The sequence below is a fragment of the Eleutherodactylus coqui genome, chromosome 7 (genome assembly GCF_035609145.1).
Source record: "Eleutherodactylus coqui strain aEleCoq1 chromosome 7, aEleCoq1.hap1, whole genome shotgun sequence".
NCBI lineage: Eukaryota > Metazoa > Chordata > Amphibia > Anura > Eleutherodactylidae > Eleutherodactylus > Eleutherodactylus coqui.
The window spans coordinates 128,726,780-128,746,241 of record NC_089843.1 but is presented as its reverse complement, the minus strand read 5'-3'; the positions used below and the strand labels follow the sequence as shown (position 1 = coordinate 128,746,241).

The window sequence follows — 19,462 nt, the reverse complement described above, 5'->3', positions numbered from 1 at the left end:
AGGAAGACCTAAGTGAGTTTTTTCATTTTGCAAGGATTAACATTGCAAAAGGTACAGTCTAATATGCTGTCACTGTAAGAGCTGCTGACTTATGCCGGACCGTTGCCTGTAACCTGCAGAACAGAAACAAACACCAGATAGCTATATCATTAGCCTAATATTAGCTCAACTCACAGATTTCTGGAAGATCGGCTATTCAGCCAGTGTTTTATGAGTGTAACCTGACTGACCCCCCCAATATCTGCCATCAGATGAAAGAAGGATGGGGCATGTAGGATTTCAAAATGTCCAATTTATTGTTCACTTGGGGTTAAGGCTCTTTCAGGAACATTTCTCCCCATACAGAGCGGAGGGTGTTTATGGGTAAGTTAGGAGAAATGGAAACATCATAAATAGGCTCAGAAGGTACACGATTTTTAAGTATATGGTCAAACATATTTTCATTCACATGTATATGTGAAGTATATGTGCTACTGTATCCAGTAGCTCTCTATGGAGCTATCATATACGCTGTGCATGGACATACCTTTTTATGATGTGCAGTATATTAGGCATGTCTCTGTATTGTAAGGTTTGTGTAAGCTAAAAAATTATATATATATACACATACATAAAGTTAAACATTTTTTTAATATGGCAAGCAATGACAAGTATATCCAAATGTATGGGTATATGTTTCCACACTACTGCGCAGTGTACACTGGATCATGCAGGGCAAAAGAATTTCAAACAGATGCCAGCTGTATGCAATATTATACCAACTGTTTGTAACTTTATGCAACATGTATATCACGTTTGATGCATTTGTCAAAAATATACAGGCTTGTTTTGCCAGACCTGTTTCTCTTTTTTAAAATGAAAGTAAACATATTTTTGGACTGTGCAAACATGTAAAACACTTGACTGACTTCCATCATGAAAAAAAGATTTTTCTTAACATTTAAGGTGATTATCCTTAAAAAAAATAAATAAATAAATAAAATAAAAACACTCGATTGTTTGAGTTTCAACAATAATCGTTCAGAGTAAACACGACCAACGATTGAACAATAATTCACTGTAAAGGGGTCCTAATGTACATTGTTTTAGCGTAAACAATAATGTAAAGCCTATACTAAAAAAAATTGCTACATTACTACCAACGGTAAAAATGTACATCTGATACTTAGCACAAACCATATGCCAAAATGACACATTCTGGCATACAATACATTGCACCCCAACAAAAACATTGGAATACTTTATGTATGCCTTTTGTTAGGACTTGCATCTTGCCTTACTTTCATGCGTTGGTGGTTGCAGTGTGCACTCTCCGCATGTCCGTAGCAGACTTCCGGCTCAAGACTCCTGTCTGTCCCTCTTTGCTTCCTAAAGGACCAGCATGCACCCTGCTATTTTGTCCACTCCCAAATATGGAGCTCTTCTGGTTAAATTAGGCACTTATTCTCTCTAAGGGTGGCTTCATACGAGCGTGTATTTTGTGCATGCATACACACGCACAAAAACACGTGTCTAATAGCCCCAATGCATTCACTATGGTGTGTGCACATGTCCGTGCTTTACAGGCGTGTGCCTGTAAAAATAGGACATGCGTGCACCATAGGGAATGCATGCATTGTTTTCAATGGAGCCGCGGCACCCCTGAATGCATGCATTGTTTTCAATGGTCTGCCGGCATCGTTTTTCAGGGAAGAGCTTTACATATAAGCCCTTTCCTGAAAAACAAAAATTTGTGTGTAAAAAAAATAAAATAAAATAAACTTACCTGTCCGCCGCTGCTGTGTCCCCTGCGGGGATGAAGAACACATCTGCCGCATGCGGCAGATGTTTCCTTCATCCCCGCTACTAAAAAGAATTCCCTGCTGCTACATCTGCCACATCTGTGACAGATGCAGCAGAGGAATTCTTGGTATAGGGGATTCTGCTACCGGCAATTGATTTCAGGGAAGGGCTTTAAATATAGGCCCTTCCCTGAAAATCCAGTAAAAAAAATTAGATACTCACTTTGCAGGGCTCAGCCCGTCTTCTTCTGCTGTCCCCTGTTCTGTGGTGCTGATCTATCAGCAGGCGGGGATTTAAAATCCCCACCTACTAAAAAGAGCTGAATGTGACTGGCTGAGGTGCTCAGCCAATCGCAGGCAGATCTCCCCGAATGAATGACAGGCGAGAGCTGCTAGTGATTGACCCTAGTATTATGCCTGTATGCACAATGGGGCCCAAACCAAAAGGAATAGCCGGTGGCTTTCAGAACAGAAATTTTGCTTGAAGGTGTTTCAGGCCGCTTTGCCTACTTGTACAGCCCTTGAGCGGTCAAAACTATGGAGAACCTCCCACAAATGACCCCATTTTTTAAAACGAGACCCGTTTATGAATTCATCCAGGAGTGTACTGTGTAATTTGACCCCACAATTTTTGAATGAATCTAAGCAAAACAGAAGAAAAAAAATTATGATTTTCATTTTTTTGGCAATTGTGTCATTATAAAAAGTATTTTTTTTACAGCATACATATGAAGACAAGCATTGGGTTGCCCTGTATCTCCAAAGTGAGTCAGCCAGTGCCCACTGCTTGTCAGTGAGAGTTGCTATCCTGTATGGCGTGGCACACCAATCTTTGGTTGGCTTCTTTGGTATCGTTCACATGCACAGGCTATGTTTGTTTGCAGTCACTCATCCCCAATCTGGGCTGGGTTGAGTGAGTGCACATTAGTCTGAATTGAACAAGTAGCTCCTCCTTATCATAGTCTGGCAGACTGCATTCTATGATTGTTTACGGCAATTGCGCCTTCCCTACGGCGAGTGGCGACTGTGCCTCCTCTGCAGCCTACCAGTTATTGCATTTTTTAGCTTTTTCAGTGAATGTTTTTGTTTTCTTCTCTCTCTCTTCTGTCGTTTACTGTGAATAGAGGCTGGTGGGCAATACTGATCTCCAGCCCACTCTGCCTCCATTCCCTGAGCAATGAATGCTCCTGCGTAAAAGAACGGGAGTGATTATCGCTGGGACAGCTGTTAGGATTTTCTGTGCTCAACAGTCATCCTGTGTAAAAGGGCCCTAATAAACAGAAATTTTAAGTACGTGATATACTACATTTAGCTTTTAAAATTGTTCATTCCTATGTTAGTCTACAGCTCATAATTTACAAGTAAAAAAAAATAACTGGGGGTACTGGTTCCCACTGAAGAGACTCAGCGAGTGCATGGAAACTTATTTTCAGGCAATATTCCTTGGGAAAAGAGTATGCAAATTAGCTCATATCAGCCAAAATAGAGAATCCTTGAAAAGAAAGATCAACCCAACTGCAGTCAAACTGTTTCAGGGTTCTTGCCCCTCATTAGTACAAAGTACAGGTTGGTTGGATGAGATGCCTTAGACACAACTCAAGAAGTACTGGTTCTCACTGAAGAGGCGCAGAAAGTCTATGGAGACATATTTTCAGTAAAAAGTCACCCATACTTTAAATAATTTGCTGCTTCTACAGTTAGTTTTAGAGTTTTGTTAAAGTGATTGCAATATTGTTGGCTTATATCAATACCTCATGAGTGGGTGTCTAATTTGCTGCATTATCGAGGCCCCTTCATTCACTTGATTATAGAAACATAGAAAAATTGATAGCAGAAAAAGACCACATGGTCCATCTAGTCTGCCCTTACATTAATTCTCTCTCCTAGGATAGATCTATGCTTATCCCAGGATGCTTGAATTCATTTACTGTTGGTTTTCCAACCACACCTGCTGGAAGTTTGGTCCAAGCGTCTACTGCACTGTCAGTAAAATCATATTTTCTGCAACCGCTTCCGATTATTGCCCTCAACTAATTTCAGATTTTGCCTCCTTCTTCTAGTGTTTAGCTTCCAAAAAATCACTTCCTTCCTGAACCTTATTTACACCTTTGGAGCCAAAATAAACTGGATAAAGTGTCCGGGACCTGGCAGGCGTGCACGGCGAGTATCTATTATCTTCCTCCACACCTATTTTATGGTGCATATTGCTTTGGTGCTGCTGTTTGGTTACTATTCATACTTATTTACACCTTTAACATATTTAAAGGTTTCGATCAAGTCCCCCCTCTTCCCTCCAGGCTATACAAATGATGTTCTTTAAAGGCAACCTGCCAGGTCCCCACGGCACTAAAAACGAAGTTATGGTGCTGTTAGGAGACGTGACAGGGAGCCAGGCGATATATTTTGTATACTCACCTGCTCCCGCAATCCAGTGCTGTAAGTGCTCTGAAGATCGCATGGCGCTAGAAAATCTGACTCTTTTCAGAGTCTCATGCACGTACTCTCCTATACAACTCTATGGCAGAGGGACGTGCAGAGGACTCTGAAGAGAGTCAGATTTTCCAATGCTGTGCGATCTTGGGAGGGCAACAGTGCTGGATCGTGAAAAAAATAATCGCCTGGTTTCCTGTCACGTTCCCTAGCAGCACCATGACTTAGTTTTTGGTGCTGTGGGGATGTGACAGGTTCTCCTTAAGTCTTTTCTACTTGAGACCTCTTCCACCATTTGAGACTTTTTGTACTGGAGACCTTCCACCATTTTTGTAGCCAATCTTTAGAATTGTTCTGTTTTATCAATATCTATCTATAGATGATATCTACAGGACAGAATAAAGTACTCCAGATTTGGTCTCACCAGAGCTCTATACAGGAGGATCACAATCTCCCTCTTTCTACTGGTTATACCTCTAGCTATGCAGCTGAGCATCCAACTTGCTTACTTTCCTGCCTGACCGCACTGTGGACTCATATTGAGGCGGTCAGGAACCAGAACCACTAAATCCTTCTCTTCTGAAGTCCTGGATGATATAGAACAGCCAATACAATACTAAGTCTGAAGATTTCTTCTCCCAAAGTGCATTATTTTACATGTGGAAATATTGATCTGCAGCTTCCATTGTTTTGACCATGTATGAAGTAAGGCTAAATAAACAAGCTTCACGAGAGTGACTGAACTAGTGGTGACGTCACTCGCTCAAACGATTATCGGCTCATCTAAAAGGACCCTTAAGTGTTAGGATCCCAACATCCCTCAACAAATGGAACCCAGTCCTAAGACTGTCAGGGACAATTTTCCAATTATCATAGTAATTTCGCAATCAGATGCTGCACTTGAGCCCTGCCCATCAGAAGTTTCCAGAAAGCCTTGCAGTAATCACATGTGGAAGGGGGAATACTGACTGTGTCTACTAGAAGAAGGGGGGTAGCCAGAGTGCCTACTGTTCTGACAACTGAGAACATGGAGGGGAGAGCTTAAAGAACAAAGTTTTTACTACAAGGGACAAAAGAAGGTACACTACTGTGTCTACAGTAAATACTCCTACTGTGTTTCCCCCCAAAATAAGGCCCTTGCTTGATTGATTTTTTTCCCCAAAAGAGGCACTGTGATTAGTTTCTCGACTGCTACTCAGCCAAGCAATGCAGCAGTCGAATAACCAATCACAGCCGTCGCGTTGTTGAGGCAGCATTTATGAACTAGCTGGGCCACAGCATTGATTGGCCAATTCATAAATCCCACCTCCATAACCCAATGGCTGTGACTGATTCTTCAACCGCTGCTCAACCAATCCATGCAGTGGTCGAAGAACCAATCACAGTCGTCGCATTGGGTCAGCGAGCACTACATTGATTGGCCGAGCAGCACTCAAGAACCAATCAGAGCCGTCGCTTCCTGGAGGAGAGATTTATGAATCCTGTAACCAGGAAGTGATCTTCTATCGTCGGCCAAGGACTGCAAGATGCGTGGCAAAGCTCCGGAGAGCAGTGGGAGGGATGTGGACCGAGCCTGCTAGGTAATGTATTCCTTTTTATTTTTTTAATGTAACGCAGCTTAGCCTCATTTTCGGGGTAGGTCTTATTTTGGGGAAACACAGTATATACATTCGTCATCTAAACCCACTGATAGTTCTCTAATGTGTATGGCGTCCGCTGAACCTTTCCCTGACAGGTGATATTGGAAGAAAAAAGGATTGGTGATGTGGAATTTTTAATACCAATACTTTTGTTGCCCGGGAAATTAGCCGGCGCCAGAGCTGTCTAGCTGCAGCTTTCCTCCCTAAACACATGAATGCTCGGCTCAGCCAAACGTTCATGTGTATGAGAAAGCCCAGGGCAACAGCTATTGGTGGAATGATTGTTTGTCCAACAGTTGTTGAATGTGTATGTGGACATAGGGAAGGTCTACTCTGACGAGTGCAGGGGGTGGAGGTAAGTTGAAACCTCAAGTGATGTGTAAGGAAAGGTTCAAACATTCCTTCCACTACAGCATTGTTGTTACTAGTTCAAAATTCTTGGAGCTGACTGTGAGATTTGGCTTTAATTGACAAGCTTAAAACCAATCATGGGTAAACCTCCATCTCCTTTCATTTCCTAATGCTACTAATGTTTCGGTTATGAGGCTGCGTTTGATTTCTGACCGATTTAAATCTTAGTCTACAATTAAAAAAGAAAGAATAATAAAGGTAACCAAAAACACACAGCTGGACTGCTGGTTATACACCTTTATTGTATAATGTCATTTCCTATAAACAATATATTGACGCGTAACTTGAAGCTGTTGGGCCCCAGTGCAAAATCTGAAACTGGGCCCCCAACTATAAAGATTCATTGAAAGTATTGGTTTGCAATATAGGGCCCCTAGGTCTCCTTCGCCAGATGGAACTGCACCCTCTGCATCCCTTATACGTAGGCTCATGGTGTATTCATACACTGTGTTGTTGTACATCATCGGTTATCATGCATATGTCAACGGGTCTAATCTATTTACAATAGAAAAGTAATAAAAATATATACCCATTCTGTTGTCGTTTTTTCGGTGATGCAGGAAGTGATGTTGGCAGAATAAGGTTGGGAGACCTGTGATGGCCTTGCCTTGACATAGCTGGTAATATACTCATTTTTTTCTGAAATGGAACAAACCATTGTTAGTATTGAACTATAGTTACTTATAAAACTGGGGAACAATATCAAGATTATGTTTACAGTAGATTACTACGGGTTTTAGAAGCACTAAGGGAAGCAAATACTAAGAAGCACTAAGGGAAGCAAATAGGAAGTAAAGGGTAAATGCTCAGCTAATCAAATAATGCAAGGAAAAGAATACACTATTATACTTTGTGGGTCAGTCCTACATGCTGAGCACTGAGTTACTGTCATACCTAAAATCTTACAGTAACATGCTACTGCTGTCCACACAGTTACTATATATACACGGTATTATTGTATCTTGACACCACCAGAAGCTAGGGTTTTGACAGGGCTTCCATAGAGAAACACCCGTCACACCCCTAGCAGGCGATAGGCTACAAGATACTTCGGCTAGGTAACATACTGAGAGCTGCCAGCAGACTGTGGAGGGCGACCGATCTCCGCAACCCAGCACAGAGGATGACAAGGACCCAGACCAGGAACTCCAGCAGGAAAGTAGGCCAAGCAGCTCTGCTGCTGTTTCACCCACTGCGGCGCCGCCCTCCCAACGGGGGCGCCAGCACATCGCTGCTGACAGTGACAGGGGTGTCCCCTTCTGCCTGCGGCGCTGTAATTCTATAACCCCGCTGCTCACTGCTTGATAACTTATGGTCCCGGATGCTGTTACTGTTCCTGGGCCTCTCCCTTCTGTCATTGGCAAATGCAGCGGTTTAATTCTGTAGCCTCCTGCCCTGCAATCCACGCCGTTGGAACGTCATCTGTACCGTCGGGTCGCCTCACTGATCTTTTCCCCGATATCAGTCTCCCCTGCAGCGCTCTCCTGCATCGATTCCGGTCCCTCCGCTTTCTCCCACAATCACTCACCACGCTTTCTGTGCCCGCAACTTGGGCTGCGTAGCATGCAAACTGCAGCTCACACAGACGCACAGGACAGTGCAGCAATCAGCAGGTGTGGGTGTTACAAACGTGTAAAACAGCAGCCAGTCAGCAGGTCTGGGCGTTAACAGCTTGTCAAACTACCTACACCTACTGTCCTGCCATACTTCCGGTGGCATCAAGATACAAGAATACCCATAAACACTATACTACCAAAAGTAATTGGACACTTGAGCAAGAATTGAAAGTAGTATTTATATACATATGTTATTACTTAGTGGGACCTCCTATGGCTCTAGTGACATCAGATACTCCCCGTGGCATACTTTCTACTAATGTTTGATACACTTCAGCTGTTTCCCTCCATTCATCCTGCAAGGGGACAAGTATGATAATTGTCCTGGTGTATAAACACACTTAAGTTTGACTGAGAACATATCCCTGATTCTCCCCGCCCGCAGCATGAAAACGGAGAGCTGTCACTCTGCATGATGTCGCAGACAAGATTGGCAGAGCTCGGAGCTCTGTTCTGAGGGCACCTACCCACTTGCGCTTTTTTAATGCTGCGTTAAAGCTACATTTATTAACGCGAATGCCAATGGGACTTTCTAATGTTAAAAACGCATCGTACAAAAATCGCAAAGCACCAACTTGCGATGTGTTTTTAATGTTGGAAAATCCCATTGACATTCGCTTTAAAAAAAACACAAGTGTTTGGGAACCAAGGGACAGGTTTCCTTTAAAGAAGTGTCTACAATTAGAAAAACATGAGACCTTGGGATCTGTCTGGTTACATATTAGCTCCAATGCACTATACTATATGAGGGCTTATTCAGACGAACGTATATTGGCCGGGTATTCACGCCGGCCAATATACGACGTCCCTCTCTGCAGGGGGAGGAGGTGGGAAGAGCCGGGAGCAGTGCACTGAGCTCCTGCCCCCTCTCCGTTCCTTGGCACTATTTGCAATGAGAGGAGGCGGGGCGGGGGCAGAGATAAGTTCCGGGACTTAGCTCCGCCCCCGCCTCGCCCCCTCCCATTGCAAATAGTGCCGAGGGACGGAGAGGAGGCGGAGAGGGGGCGAGAGCTCAGGGCACTGCTCCCAGCTCTTCTTGCCTCCTCCCCCTGCAGAGAGGGACGCTGTACATCGGCCGGCATGAATACCCGGCCGATATACGGTCGTCTGAATAAGCCCTAAAGCTGATCTGTAATGCCACACACAACCTGTGGACTGGTGTGGCACTTTTTTAGAAGAAATCTGTCATGTTTTACTACTCCTGTACAATCCTGTAAGCCTTCTTGACTTATGTTGTACATTTACATTTTTTATGTGAACTGATGTAAATGTATAGTATAATCATGGTTTGGGTGTTATAATGTATAATCAGGGGCGCCGATTCTATTATACACCTTGCTCAATTGGGCAGCCAATTAACCCCTTAAATTCCATGGTCAATTCTGACTGTTTCATCTAAGTGAATCAAAGAGAAATCAGAAGATCAGCAGCACTTAACACTATACTAGAATATGGCGAAGTAACCAGGAAAATGCTTGTCTTAATGGGACTGGATCCACCGCATGTGCTATTTATTTTTAGGGACACGGGGAAGCCATGATGGAGAAGGAGCCGCAGCTACTATGCCGGACATGACCTGATGAATATTGGTTAGTTGATGTGTCTTGACACCTGTATGACATTTTGATTTTAATTGGTGGTGGGTGATGTGGTCTGTCTATTTAAGTCGTGTATGTCTTCTGTTTAACCAGCCTGAAAAAAAACCCTTGCAGGTTGAAACTTCGCTGGCGCCTGTACCATGGGCAAAATAAAGGCTTTTTAACCTTTTTCACCTATATGCTCTTATGCTGCCTTTCATTTCTAATCTGTGGCATCTAAGTGGTTAGACAAAGGGAGGGGGCTTCCTCTGTCATGATGTCGGCCCCGGGCAACAAAAATACAAGGTACTGATAAGGCTGCTTTGGCAGCCAGGAGGTAAACAATGGCCCTCTATTAGGCCCTGTTTAAGGTAAGGTTTAATCGGAGGCCTGTCAATATTTCAATAATACATTGCAATACCATAGTATTATAGTGTAGTATATGAGTGATCAGAAAAAAGTATGGTAAAGTCTCCTAGTGGGACAAAACAAAAAGTTCAATAAAATGTTTAATATATTAGAAAAGCCATACAAAAACAAAAAGCCGCTTTTTTTACCACCATAAAAATGCTTTATGTTATCAAATAAAAAACACATACACATGGGGCTGGGTTGATATCGCATTTTTACCCTATGTTTAGTGTGTATGCCAAGAAAGCTCCCAGCATACATAATATATACACTCTGTCAAAAATCAACCATCTAGAAGACAATGTCATTTTGCTGCAAAACTCAGCATGCAGTTACATCTCAGGCAGATATGCAAATGATTAGAATTGTGGGTTGATTAGATGAGCAGTCTTGCCACTTACAGCCCTAAAAGTGGTTCCACCCTTGGCCTATAAAAAGGCTCTCAGAGGCTCCTTGTGTGTAGTGACCTCTTTTTCCGCCTGTGTAGAGCTTGTTGACCACTAGACGCCTCTACGACATAATCAAACCCAGTTAATGGAGTTTGACAGGGGGGGCATTATTGGAATGTGAGAAGCTGGATGGTTGTATCCACAAATTGCTCACAACCTGGACCGTTCTGACCAGACTATTAGGAGGTGTTGGGACCAGTGGATATGTGACGGCACACGAGGTAAAGGGGCTCAGGACGGCCTCGAAAGACCACCAGTAGAGAGCATCGTCTGATCATCCGACAAGCATGAGAAACCATTTCATTGTCTGCTATCCAGAGACAGGTGGCATCATTGTAGAGGGACACTGAGGGAATGGGGGAACGGCGGCGGCAGTACAGTGCTGTGTCACAGTGAGTGAGTGAGGGAGGGAGGGGTACGGGGAGGCTGTGCACAAGGCTGCAGAGAAGCAGGCACACAGCAGGAGCGGGGGAGCGGCGGCGCCAGCACAGCACTGGGTGAGAGTGAGTGGGGAAGGGAGGGAGGGGGACGGGGAGGCTGGAGGGGAGCGGGGACAGTGCAAGAAAACTCCGGGGACAGCGCTGGGTGACAGTATGCCTCGCATGGAGGGTTAGTTTCAGTGTTGGGGTTATATTATTAGCTGTAAAACATGAAAGGATTAACAGCTACTAATGTAATCCCTAACACTGAAACAACCCCTAACCCTAAGCCGCCATCCCAGCATGAAATAAATCCCCACGCTGCTAGGACCTTTGAGGGCCTGGCTGCACAGAGCCAATCAGCAGCGTGTGGGCGTGCACTGGCCGGGTACAGCCCATCCCTAGCTCTCCACCCATTCTGCTGGTGGTGACAAGATACAAGTATACCTGTATTATGTCACCACCGGGAGTTAGGGGTGGCGACATAATGCAGCAGTATTGAAAGTGGGTCACGCCCTGGGCTTCTGATTGGCTGGGGGCGTGTCTCACCTTCCGCGTGCCATCCGGCACTGAGATCTCACTCATCGGGCCGCGGTCAGCAAAGCGCCGCGGCGAGGTCCTCATGTGGCAGTGGGTCAGGGAGCACAGCAGCACCCAGAGAACGGTCCTGCGGAGCGCACCAAGCGGGGGGACGCAGCTGTCAGGGACAGAGCTGGTGGCCGGGACACAGTGAGAAGCTCACCGAGCGGGGGACGCAGCTGTCAGTGGCAGGGACAGAGCCAGCGCCAAGGACAAAGTAAGGAGTGCACCGAGCGGGGAACGTAGCTGTCTGCGGCAGGGACACAGTGAGCGCGAGACTGCAAGAGGGAGGTAAGTATATGGGTTAGGGGGTTAATATTACTAGGAGGGTAATGTTATTACTGGGGGGGGGGTTAATATTTTTGCTGGGGCTACTGTGTGGGGTTAATATTACTACTCGGGCCACAATAGGGGTCGCTATAACTACTGCGGTCGCTATTACTACTGGGGCCGAAATAGGGGTCACTATAACTACTGGGTTCACTATTACTACTGGGGCCGCAATAGGGGTTGCTATAACTACTGGGGCCGCAATAGGGGTTGCTATAACTACTGGGGCCGCAATAGGGGTTGCTATAACTACTGGGGCCGCAAGAGGGGTTGCTATAACTACTGGGGCCACAAGAGGGGTTGCTATAACTACTGGGGTCGCTATAACTACTCGGGTCACTATTACAATTGGGGCTGCATTAAGGGTTGCTATTACTACTGGGGCCACAATAGGGGTCGCTATTATTACTTGGGCCGCAATAGGGGTTAATATTACTACTGGGGCCACAAGATGGGTCGCTATTACTACTGGGGTTGCAATAGGGGTCGTTATAACTTCTGGGGTCGCTATTAGTACTGTGGCAGCAATAGGTTTTGCTATTACAACTGGGGCCACCTATTACTACTGGGGCCGCAATAGGGAGCTACTATTACTCCCAGGGCTGCAAAAGGGGTCACCTATTACAGGGGCCGCAACAGGGGTCGCTCTTACTGCCGGGGCCGTGATAGGGGTCACCTATTACTACCGGGGCCGCGATAGGGGTCACCCATATTATATCTTGCATTCAAGCTAGAGGTGGTACAACAGGGTACTAGAGCCTCCATGCCCGCCTGTATCACATCTTGTATCCAAGATAGAGGCGGTACAATAGGGTACTAGGACCTCCATGCCTGACCATATCACATCTTGTATCCAAGCTAGAGGCAGTATAACAGGGTACTAGGGCCTCCATGCCCACCCGTATCACATCTTGTATCCAAGCTAGAGGTGATACAACAAGGTACTAGGGCCTCCATGCTTGACCAAATCACATTTTGTATCCAAGCTAGAGGCGGTACAACAGGGTACTAGAGCCTCCATGCCCAACCGTATCATATCTTGCATCCAAGCTAGAGGTGGTACAATAGGGTACTAGAGCCTCTATGGCCACCCGTATCACATCTTGTATCCAAGCTAGAGGTGATACAACAAGGTACTAGGGCCTCAGGTACTAGGGCCTCCATGCTTGACCAAATCACATCTTGTATCCAAGCTAGAGGCGGTACAACAGGGTACTAGAGCCTCCATGCCCACCCGTATCATATCTTGCATCCAAGCTAGAGGTGGTACAATAGGGTACTAGAGCCTCTATGGCCACCCGTATCACATCTTGTATCCAAGCTAGAGCCTCCCCTCAAGTGTTCAGTTTTCTGCAATGATTTATCCTTTTGCTCTGATATTGTAATTGCTTATATCAAATTTACAATCACAGAGAAAGTTTCATTCAATTCTGACAACTCCTGCTGGATGATGGATTTTCTTGACAACTAGTGTATGTTCGAAATTATCCTGATGGCCTTTGTCTGGTTGGTATACACTAGCATACCCCTAAAGAAAGATGCCACTGATGCCATTTTTAAGCATCTGCCACAGCCTCCGTTTACCATATACATGGGGAGCTCTGCAGCAGCTCAGGTGGGTATGACAGCACCAGGCTCCAATGCACAGTGCCCTTGTACACAGTGCCAGCCACATGGATATCCACATACAATACCACCCTCCATATAGTGCCAATCAATGTACTTTCTATCTTCCATACAGTGTCAGTCAGTATATGTCCCTCATACTCTGCACCCCCATACAGTATATGCCTCTCATACTCTGCACCCTCATATAGTGTCAGTCATTAAAGGTCCCTCATACTCTGCACCCCCATAAAGTGTCCGACAGTATATATCCCTCATACGCTGCACCCCATAATAATAATCTTTATTTGTATACCGCCAACTTATTTCGCAGCGCTTCCAGGCATGGATAAATGCAAAACAATACAACAATTACAATGTGAGGTACATTCGGTTTGAAACAAATGGGTTGGGGGTGGTGCAGGAGGTGCAAGGGGGGGGGGGAGAAAGGCATGGGGAACACAGGCAAAAGGGGATTTCATGTGGAAATCAGTTATTAGAAGGCAAACGGGGTGGGGTGGCATAGGGAGGTCAGGAGATTTGGTATGCCTCAGGGTGACTACCCACTACAGTTTTTTTTCACTGCGAAATTCGCAACGTTTTTTTTTCTGCAGGGGTCTATGGGACATGTAATGTTAAAATCGCGACCGCGCAAAATCGCAATTTACCGTGAAATCGCGATTTTGCGCGATCACGATTTTATCATTAGAAGTCCCATAGACCCCTGCAGAGAAAAAAACACTGCAAATTTCACAGTGAAAAAAAAAACTGTAGTGGGTAGTCATCCTCCCTGAAGAGGTGCGTTTTTAAGGCGCGTCTGAAATTTCGTGCATCAGGAATTGTCCGGATGCCTTGGGGTAGAGCGTTCCAGAGGATGGGTGCTGCTCTAGTGAAGTCCTGTAGGCGAGCATGTGAGGTTCATATTAGATGGGTGTTTAGTCTGAGTGTGCCGATCGGAGTGAGCAGGCTGGGTGGAGTATGGACAGGAGGGAGGCGATGTATGGTGGCGCGGCGTCATGAAGAGCTTTATGGGTGAGGTAGAGAAGTTTAAATTTAGTTCTGCAGTGGATGGGCAGCCAATGCAGCGACTGGCATAAAGGCATCTGAGTAACGGCTGGATAAAAAAATTAGCCTAGCTGCCGCATTTAGTATGGATTGGAGCGAGTCTAGTGCGGGGGAGGCCGATGAATAGTGAGTTGCAGTAGTCAAGCCGGGAGTGGATGAGGGCAACCACGAGAGTCTTTAGCGTGTCCGTAGTGAGGATCGGCCGTATTTTAGCAATATTTCTGATGTGCATGTGGCATGTTTGGGCCAGAGATTGGATATGGGGGGCAAAGGAGAGGTCAGAGTCCAGTGTGACCCCAAGGCAGCGGGCATGCCGTCTGGGGGTTATGATGGTGCCAGACACTGGAATGGAGATGTTGAGGGGAGGTCGGTTGGAAGGTGGAAAGACAAGGAGGTCAGTTTTACAGAGGTTTAGTTTGAGAAAAAGGGAGGACATAGTGTTAGAGACAGCGGACAGACAGTCGGTGATATGTTGGAGGAATGGTCCAGAGATCTCACGAGAGGAGGTGTATAGTTGGGTGCCGTCAGCGTAGAGACGGTATAGGAGGCCGAATTTCTGGATGGTTTGTCCAATTGACGCAGTATAGACAGAGAAGAGAAGGGGACCAAGGACCGAGCCCTGGGGGACCCCGAGAGTGAGAGGAAGTGGAGAGGAGAGAGAGCCAGAAAAGGAAACACTGAAAGAGCGGTCAGAGAGGTAGGAGGAGAACCAGGAGAGAGCAGTGTCCTTTAGACCAATAGAGCAGATCATAGTGAGTAGGAGGTTATGGTGTCAGTCAGTATATGTCCCTCATACTCTGCACCCCATACAGTGTCAGTCAGTATATATATGTCCATCATAGTCTGTACCCCCATATAGTGTCAGTCAGTATATGCCCCTCATACTCCCCCATACAGTGTCAGTCAGTATATGTCCATCATACTCTGCAACCCCATACAGGATCAGTCAGTATATGCCCCTCATAGTCTGTACCCCCATATAGTGTCAGTCAGTATATGCCGCTCATACTCTTACATACAGTGTCAGTCAGTATATGTCCCTCATAATCTGTACCCCCATACAGTGTCAGTCATAATATGTGTCCCTCATACTCCCCCATACAGTGTCAGTCAGTATATGTCCGTCATATTCTGCACCCCCATAGTCAGTATATGTCCCTCATACTCTGTACCCCCATACAGTGTCAGTCAGTATATGCCCCTCATACTCTGCACCCCCATACAGTGTCAGTCAGTATATGCCCCTCATACTCTGCACCCCCATACAGTGTCAGTCAGTATATGTCCCTCATAGTCTGTACCCCCATACAGTGTCAGTCAGTATATGCCCCTCATACTCTGCACCCCATACAGTGTCAGTCAGTATATGTCCCTCATACTCTGTACCCCAATGTAGTGTCAATCAGTACATATCCATCATACTCTGCACCCCATACAGTGTCAGTCAGTATATGTCCATCATACTTTGTACCCCCATACAGTGTCAGTCAGTATATGTCCATCATAGTCTGTACCCCCATATAGTGTCCGTCAGTATATGCCGCTCATACTCCCACATACAGTGTCAGTCAGTATATGTCCCTCATACTCTGTACCCCCATACAGTGTCAGTCAGTATATGTCCATCATACTCTGCACCCCCATACAGTGTCAGTATATGTCCCTCATACTCTGTACCCCCATACAGTGTCAGTCAGTATATGTCCATCATACTCTGCAACCCCATACAGTGTCAGTATATGTCCCTCATACTCTGTACCCCCATACAGCGTCAGTATATGTCCCTCATACTCTGTACCCCCATACAGTGTAAGTCAGTATATGTCCATCATACTCTGCAACCCCATACAGGATCAGTCAGTATATGCCCCTCATAGTCTGTACCCCCATACAGTGTCAGTCATAATATGTGCCCCTCATACTCCCCCATACAGTGTCAGTCAGTATATGCCCCTCATACTCTGCCCCCCCCATACAGTGTCAGTCAGTATATGCCCCTCATACTCTGCACCCCCATACAGTGTCAGTCATAATATGTGCCCCTCAAACTCTGCACCCCCATACAGTGTCAGGCAGTATATGCCCCTCATAGTCTGTACCCCCATACAGTGTCAGTCAGTAAATTTCCCTCATACTCTGTACCCCAATGTAGTGTCAATCAGTACATATCCATCATACTCTGCACCCCATACAGTGTCAGTCAGTATATGCCCCTCATACTCTGTACCCCCATACAGTCAGTCAGTTTATGTCCCTCATACTCTGTACCCCCATACAGTGTCAGTCAGTATATGTCCCTCATACTCTGTACCCCAATGTAGTGTCAATCAGTACATATCCATCATACTTTGCACCCCCATACAGTGTCAGTATATGTCCCTCATACTCTGTACCCCCATACAGTGTCAGTCAGTATATTTCCCTCATACTCTGCAGCCCCATACAGTGTCAGTCAGTATATGTCCCTTATACTCTGTACCCCCATACAGTGTCAGTCAGTATATGCCGCTCATACTCCCCCATACAGTGTCAGTCAGTATATGCCCCTCATACTCCCCCATACAGTGTCAGTCAGTATATGTCCCTCATATTCTGCACCCCATACAGTGTCAGTCAGTATATGCCCCTCATAGTCTGTACCCCCATATAGTGTCAGTCAGTATATGCCCCTCATACTCTGCACCCCATACAGTGTCAGTCAGTATATGCCCCTCATACTCTGCACCCCATACAGTGTCAGTCAGTATATGTCCATCATACTTTGTACCCCCATACAGTGTCAGTCAGTATATGTCCATCATAGTCTGTACCCCCATATAGTGTCAGTCAGTATATGCCGCTCATACTCCCACATACAGTGTCAGTCAGTATATGTCCCTCATACTCTGTACCCCCATACAGGATCAGTCAGTATATGCCCCTCATAGTCTGTATCCCCATATAGTGTCAGTCAGTATATGTCCCTCATACTCTGCACTCCCATACAGTGTCAGTCAGTATATGTCCCTCATACTCTACACCCCATACAGTGTCAGTCAATATATGTCCCTCATACTCTACACCCCATACAGTGTCAGTCAATATATGTCCCTCATACTCTACACCCCCATACAGTGTCAGTCAGTATATGTCCGTCATATTCTGCACCCCCATAGTCAGTATACGTCCCTCATACTCTGTACCCCCATACAGTGTCAGTCAGTATATGTCCCTCATATTCTGCACCCCCATACAGTGTCAGTCAGTATATGTCCCTCATACTCTGCACCCCATACAGTGTCAGTCAGTATATGTCCCTCATACTCTGCACCCCATACAGTGTCAGTCAGTATATGTCCCTCATACTCTGTACCCCCATACAGTGTCAGTCAGTATATGTCCCTCATACTCTGTACCCCCATACAGTGTCAGTCAGTATATGTCCCTCATACTCTGTACCCCCATACAGTGTCAGTCAGTATATGTCCCTCATACTATGCACCCCCATACAGTGTCAGTCAGTATATGTCCCTCATACTATGCACCCACATACAGTGTCAGTCAGTATATGTCCCTCATACTCTGCACCCCATACAGTGTCAGTCAGTATATGTCCGTCATATTCTGCACCCCCATAGTCAGTATACGTCCCTCATACTCTGTACCCCCATACAGTGTCAGTCAGTATATGCCCCTCATACTCTGCAGCCCCATACAGTGTCTGTAAGTATATGTCCCTTATACTCTGTACCCCCATACAGTGTCCGTAAGTATATGTCCCTCATACTCTGCACCCCCATACAGTGTCAGTCACTATATGTCCCTCATACTCTGTACCCCCATACAGTGTCAGTCACTATATGTCCCTCATACTCTGTACCCCCATACAGTGTCAGTCACTATATGTCCCTCATACTCTGTACCCCCATACAGTGTCAGTCACTATATGTCCCTCATACTCTGTACCCCCATACAGTGTCAGTCAGTATATGTCCATCATACGCTGTACCCCCATACAGTGTCAGTCACAGTAAGCCCCACATAAAGGGCCACAGTGTGCCCCTTCATACAAAGTCAGCCAGAATGTCCCTGTTGTGGGGGAACACGGCTTCTGCCGCTGGGCTCACCACTCCAACCTACCTGCTCGGTTTCACCCTCTACAAGGCAACGTGTGTACCAGGTATCTATGGCAACCGGCGGCAACACGCTGCCCAAAGCATTCCACGCCCACTGAGACACATGCAGCCAATTAGCAGCCTGCGCTCAGCTCCAATCACTGCGCCGCTGTCGGCTCCAGCTTCAGTGAGCGCGCGGTGATTGAGTGCCGCTCGTGCTGGAGAGCGCGGGGAGCCGCCGGAGAGCGGCGTGTGAGGCGGCCTGCAGGCGGCTGTGTGTCCAGCGTCACTATACAGCTGCCTACAGTCTGCAGCTCTCACACCGGCTCTACGTGGCGGTTGGGGTCTAATCCCGAGAGTAAATTGCCCGAGACAGACGGCCTTGGTCACGTTACACGACCCTGGCACAGTTGTATTATAGCGCATCTGATAATTGTCAGGGCCCGTTCACACCAGCAGATATACCCTGTGAGTAGAGCCCATTGATTTCAGTGGGTTCGTTCACATGAGCATATTTTATCACGTGATGTGCAATTGTGTGAGATCATACGTGACATGGCCTGTCCTTACGTATTGCGCATGGTATGGGCGGTTTCAGACGGCCTTATGCGCAATGACTCTCGCCGCTACGGAGCGTAGTTGTGCACATAGGTTTTTTTAAACTTTTCTTCGGCTGTTTAAACTCTGCGCCGTAGTGCAGGAGATTGAGAAAAACAGCCGTACGACCATTCCCGCGTGTAGCTAATACTGCGTACGGGAAAGATAGGACAAGGCCTTTGTTTCCTCGTCCGTACTATTAATGCGCGAGAATCCCGCTAGTGAAAATGAAGACGTGAGGAAACACTTGACGATCCTCCGATCCGCGTGAAACAACCGCTGGAGGGTCAGACTTGCAAGGCATTTTTGCATGAAAAACGCCTCACAACCGCGGGTTAAACACACGTTGACAAGCGCGATATCGGGCTAGGTGTCTCAGCCAGATATCACGCTCACCCTTGTGAAAGCAGCCTAAGGGCTCGTTCACATGGGCGTATTGTCACATGGGCGTATTGTCA

At 46.2% G+C, this 19,462-nt stretch overlaps 1 protein-coding gene across 1 annotated transcript in view; it reads right to left on the bottom strand.

The window, feature by feature from the left end:
- The window catches only part of TTC29 (tetratricopeptide repeat domain 29), a 241,312-nt gene extending 222,846 nt beyond the window's left edge, over window positions 1-18,466 (bottom strand). Inside the window, exons 1-2 of the mRNA XM_066573669.1 lie at window positions 18,433-18,466; window positions 6,792-6,901 (exon numbers count right to left, since the gene is read on the bottom strand). Of these exons, the coding sequence (XP_066429766.1) occupies window positions 6,792-6,895 (104 nt within the window). The 5' untranslated portion in view covers window positions 6,896-6,901; window positions 18,433-18,466. The remainder of the gene's footprint in view (window positions 1-6,791; window positions 6,902-18,432) is intronic.
- Between the last annotated feature and the right edge of the window lie 996 nt (window positions 18,467-19,462).